The 4037-nt window shown below is 34.8% G+C and overlaps 1 protein-coding gene across 1 annotated transcript; it reads left to right on the plus strand.

Annotated features, from left to right (window-relative positions):
- The first annotated feature begins 1781 nt into the window (after positions 1-1781).
- Positions 1782-2588, plus strand: LOC149255969 (uncharacterized). The gene has a single exon (XM_089455168.1). The coding sequence runs from the start codon at positions 1782-1784 to the stop codon at positions 2586-2588; it is 807 nt and encodes a 268-aa protein (XP_089311294.1).
- The last annotated feature ends 1449 nt before the right edge of the window (positions 2589-4037 follow it).

Below are 4037 nucleotides of genomic sequence, written 5' to 3' on the forward strand. Positions count from 1 at the left end.
TTACAAGTCATTTCCATCTACAACTTCTTGATGCTTTCAAATGTATACTAGACACTCGATGCTAGGTATTTTAAATCAAATATTAGGTGTTTTATATTAAATTTTAGATCAAAATTTTTATACAACCAATAAAAATTCCATATAAATACATTTTTGTCACCACGATTTCTGTGAATCCAATGTTTATTTTGTCTAATTTCTAATTATGTTGGAGAGGGCAGCTATGCACCTCTCCAGGTCAAAATAGCCCACCAAAATTGTAATTTTTTTTTTTTTTTCATAATTTTTTTTCTTAACTTTATGGCAATGGAACATTTTATTTATAATGTATAAAAAAATGCTTTACAATTTTAATTGATTTATAATAAAATCTAAAAATATTAATAGAAAAAATATTTTTTAAACATTATTTATTTTATACTTTGTCATTGTATAAACCTTTTCTAATTTTGCTTTGTCATATTGGAATGTTCATTTTTCCTGATAAAGCTTTCAACTAGTTAAAATCCCTCTTTACTGAATCTAGTGATTTAACCAATAGTTTAAGAGAATTTAATGGAATGCAATGATTTAATTGATAGTGGAGAATTTCTATTTGTTGAAGACATTTCTCAGCCTCTTCTTCACAATGGCCACCTTCTTTGCATCTAATGTTTCCTACAGAAAATGGTGTGTGCATGGAAATAAACAACATGCTTCTAATTTAATTGTAGCTTTTAAAATATTTGCATAATAATTTTTTATGTTTAAATATAAATCAAAATAATATAAATTTAATTTAGATATAAATTTTAGAATATTTTATATATTTTAAAAATATAATTTTACTGAGTAGCTCCTTTAAGGAAAATAAGGAAAATAAGCCTAAATTGCTTAAATAAAATATAAATTAATTTGAATTTAATTCTATCACAAATTTTAAAATATTTCAAGATAAATTTACTAAGTAATCAATTAGCATATAAACAACAAACCATTCTTTATTCAGCATTCATAAACATTATATATTTAAATTTTATTATAATTATTATATATAATTAACCTTGCACAGATATGATGAGTGTTACATAAATGTAATAAATTTACATGTTAGATATACACAAATAAAATATAAATTAATTTGAATTTAATTCTATCACAAATTTTAAAATATTTCAAGATAAATTTACTAAGTAATCAATTAGCATATAAACAACAAACCATTCTTTATTCAGCATTCATAAACATTATATATTTAAATTTTATTATAATTATTATATATAATTAACCTTGCACAGATATGATGAGTGTTACATAAATGTAATAAATTTACATGTTAGATATACACAAATGAATTTTACAAAAATGTGATCACTTGTTGAGTTTTTAACAATATTTGATGGGTTGTTATGGTTGAAGTAAATGAAATTAGGTTAAATTTTTTTATGTTTTAAGTTCTATGGAAGTAGTATTATTTTAGGTTAGAGGTTTATTATTTAATATTATAGGTTTTAGTACTGTAGGTTAATAATAACATTAGATTTTAAGTTTATAATAATATTATTTTATTAATAATATCATAAAAAATTTATAAAGTTTTATTATGTTTGCAATAATATTAATATTTTAATAATATGTTTATAATAATATAGATAATATCAAAATTACTAAGTTTATAATAACATTAATATTAACATTTATATGATATTAATAATAAATGTACAACTTATTTTCTCTGCGCACGCGCCTCTTCCCACTGTCGCCTGCAACCTGTGGTTTGAATCGATCTTCGGCCTCTCGGTATGGCCCCTCCAGAGGCTCCACCGGAGGAGGCAGTACTCCAGCATGCATTTTCCGCCCTGATTAAATCCTTGCCTCCTCAGCGAACTCGGCCTACAGTTTCAAAGTTTGTGAGAAAACTTGATGGGTTACAGGAAGTATCTCTTCCTCCAACTTTGCCCAGAATGGCTGCCCTTGCCTTGGCAGAAAAAGGACTTATTGGACAATTTACAGGACTCTGGCCCTCTCCTAAAACAGTTCAGAGGTGGGTGGAAAGGAACTGGTCAGACAAAACTCAAGGGAAAATCTCTATCAGATTTTGTGGAAAGGGATACTTTACATTTCATTTTGAGACAAAGGAAGACAAGGACTTAATCTTCCGTAACGGGCCTTACTTCATGGACTCCAGAGGATTATATCTAAATAAATGGACCCCAGACTTTGACCCAGAGCTCGACATTCCTAATGCGGTTCCTGTTTGGGTCTGGCTTCCTCACCTCCCCTTGCATTGCTGGGGAGATGAATCAGTGCGTGCTATTGGGAATGTTGTTGGGAAATATATTGATCAGAGCGAACCTAAAGATAACATGCAGGCCTGTGCTCGCATCTGTGTAGAAGTTGATTTGGGTAAAGGCCTGCCAGAAGCCATCAAGCTCAAGGTTGACGATTGGACGCACATTCAGCAACTTGACTATGAGCAGATCCCCTTCAAGTGCAAGGTATGTCACGAATACGACCACTTTGCTAATCGTTGCACTAAACTTCTTAATGTAGAAAACACTCCACAAGAAGAGCAATGGGAAACCGTAAAAAAAAAAGGCAGCCCCTAACCCTAAACTATCTCATGAAGCTGGCCCATCCTCTCGACCTCCCCCCAATCCTCCACCTTCATCTCCTCCCCCCTCTTCTCCCCACCCTCCCTTATTTTCTGATCGCCAGCCGGATCCCCTTTCTTCCTCTCCTTCCTCCAATCCCTTTCACATCCTCTCTCTTCCCGAGGAATCCCCTGCTCCCTTGATACACTCTGACCCTCCCCTTTCTCCCCTCCCCCAGATCATCTCCTCTTCCCTCCCGTCTGATCCCCCCCCTCTCAGAATCACCAGAAGCAATTCTAAGGAGCATGGATCCACTCTAGACAACCAAAAGAAGCCCGGAAGAAAGTCTGCCAAACAGCACAAAGATGAAAATTCGCAAAAAGACATAGCATTGGGTCTCCAGAACCCCATCGAATCCTATATCCAAGGACCAATAGACAAGGACATAGCAAACAAAGACAAGGGAGGGAGAGCAACTCCTCGCACCTCTCACCTGAAATGATGAAAATTCTCTCATGGAACAGCAGGGGATTAGGGCACCCCTCCAAATCAAATGCCTTAAAGGATCTTATTAATCAAGAGAGACCAGACATTGTTTTACTTCAAGAAACAAAGTAGAGACAGCTAGAAATGAACAAGATTATTGAACAGCATAAGCGTTACAAAGGATGTATATGTGATTCCAGAGGAGCCTCAGGAGGAATTGCTATGCTCTGGCTTCAAGATGAATGGAACAGTACAACAGAAATAGTAGAACAGCACTGGATCAAGATTGTCTTGCAGAACATTACGAGCAGTCAACAGATTGTAATCTACAATGTTTATGCTCCGAATCATTATAGGGATAAGGAAGTTTGCTGGGATTCCCTCAGCAATAACATAGCGGAAGAAGACAGCAGCAACATCATTTTAGGTGGTGACTTAAATCTCATTTTACATGCTAATGAAAAACGTGGAGGCAGCTTCACCCCAGATCCTTTTAGAAATCAGTTGGAAAATGTAATGCAACATGGTGACCTTGTAGATATCATTCCAAAGAATCGTAAATACACTTGGAGTAATCGCAGGTTGGGGAGAAGCAATATTATGGAAAGGCTTGATCGAATCCTGGTAAATGTGTCCCTTCTCTCCACCTTTACAGCTGTCAACGCTTCCATCCTCCCTTTTGCAGCTTCAGACCATTACCCCACTGCTTTAACCTTTGAATCTCACTGCCCCCTGGGCCCTCTCCCTTTCAAATACAGCCCTTTATGGAATGACATTGAAGCAGCCAAAGAGTTGATCCAGCAAACTTGGCGTCAGCATGTTGAAGGCTCTCCAAGTTTTATTTGGGAAAGCAAACTCAAGAATGTAAAGAATGCACTCAAGGATTGGGCAAAAACTCATTATAAAGAGCCGGAAGTAAAGAAAAGAGAAGTGAAAGCTAAAATCGAAGAACTCCACTATACAATAGAAAAACAAGAA

Source organism: Pinus tabuliformis, chromosome 7 (assembly GCF_031772625.1).
Source record: "Pinus tabuliformis cultivar Carrire ecotype Pingquan chromosome 7, CPIR1, whole genome shotgun sequence".
NCBI classification, from domain to species: Eukaryota; Viridiplantae; Streptophyta; class Pinopsida; order Pinales; family Pinaceae; genus Pinus; species Pinus tabuliformis.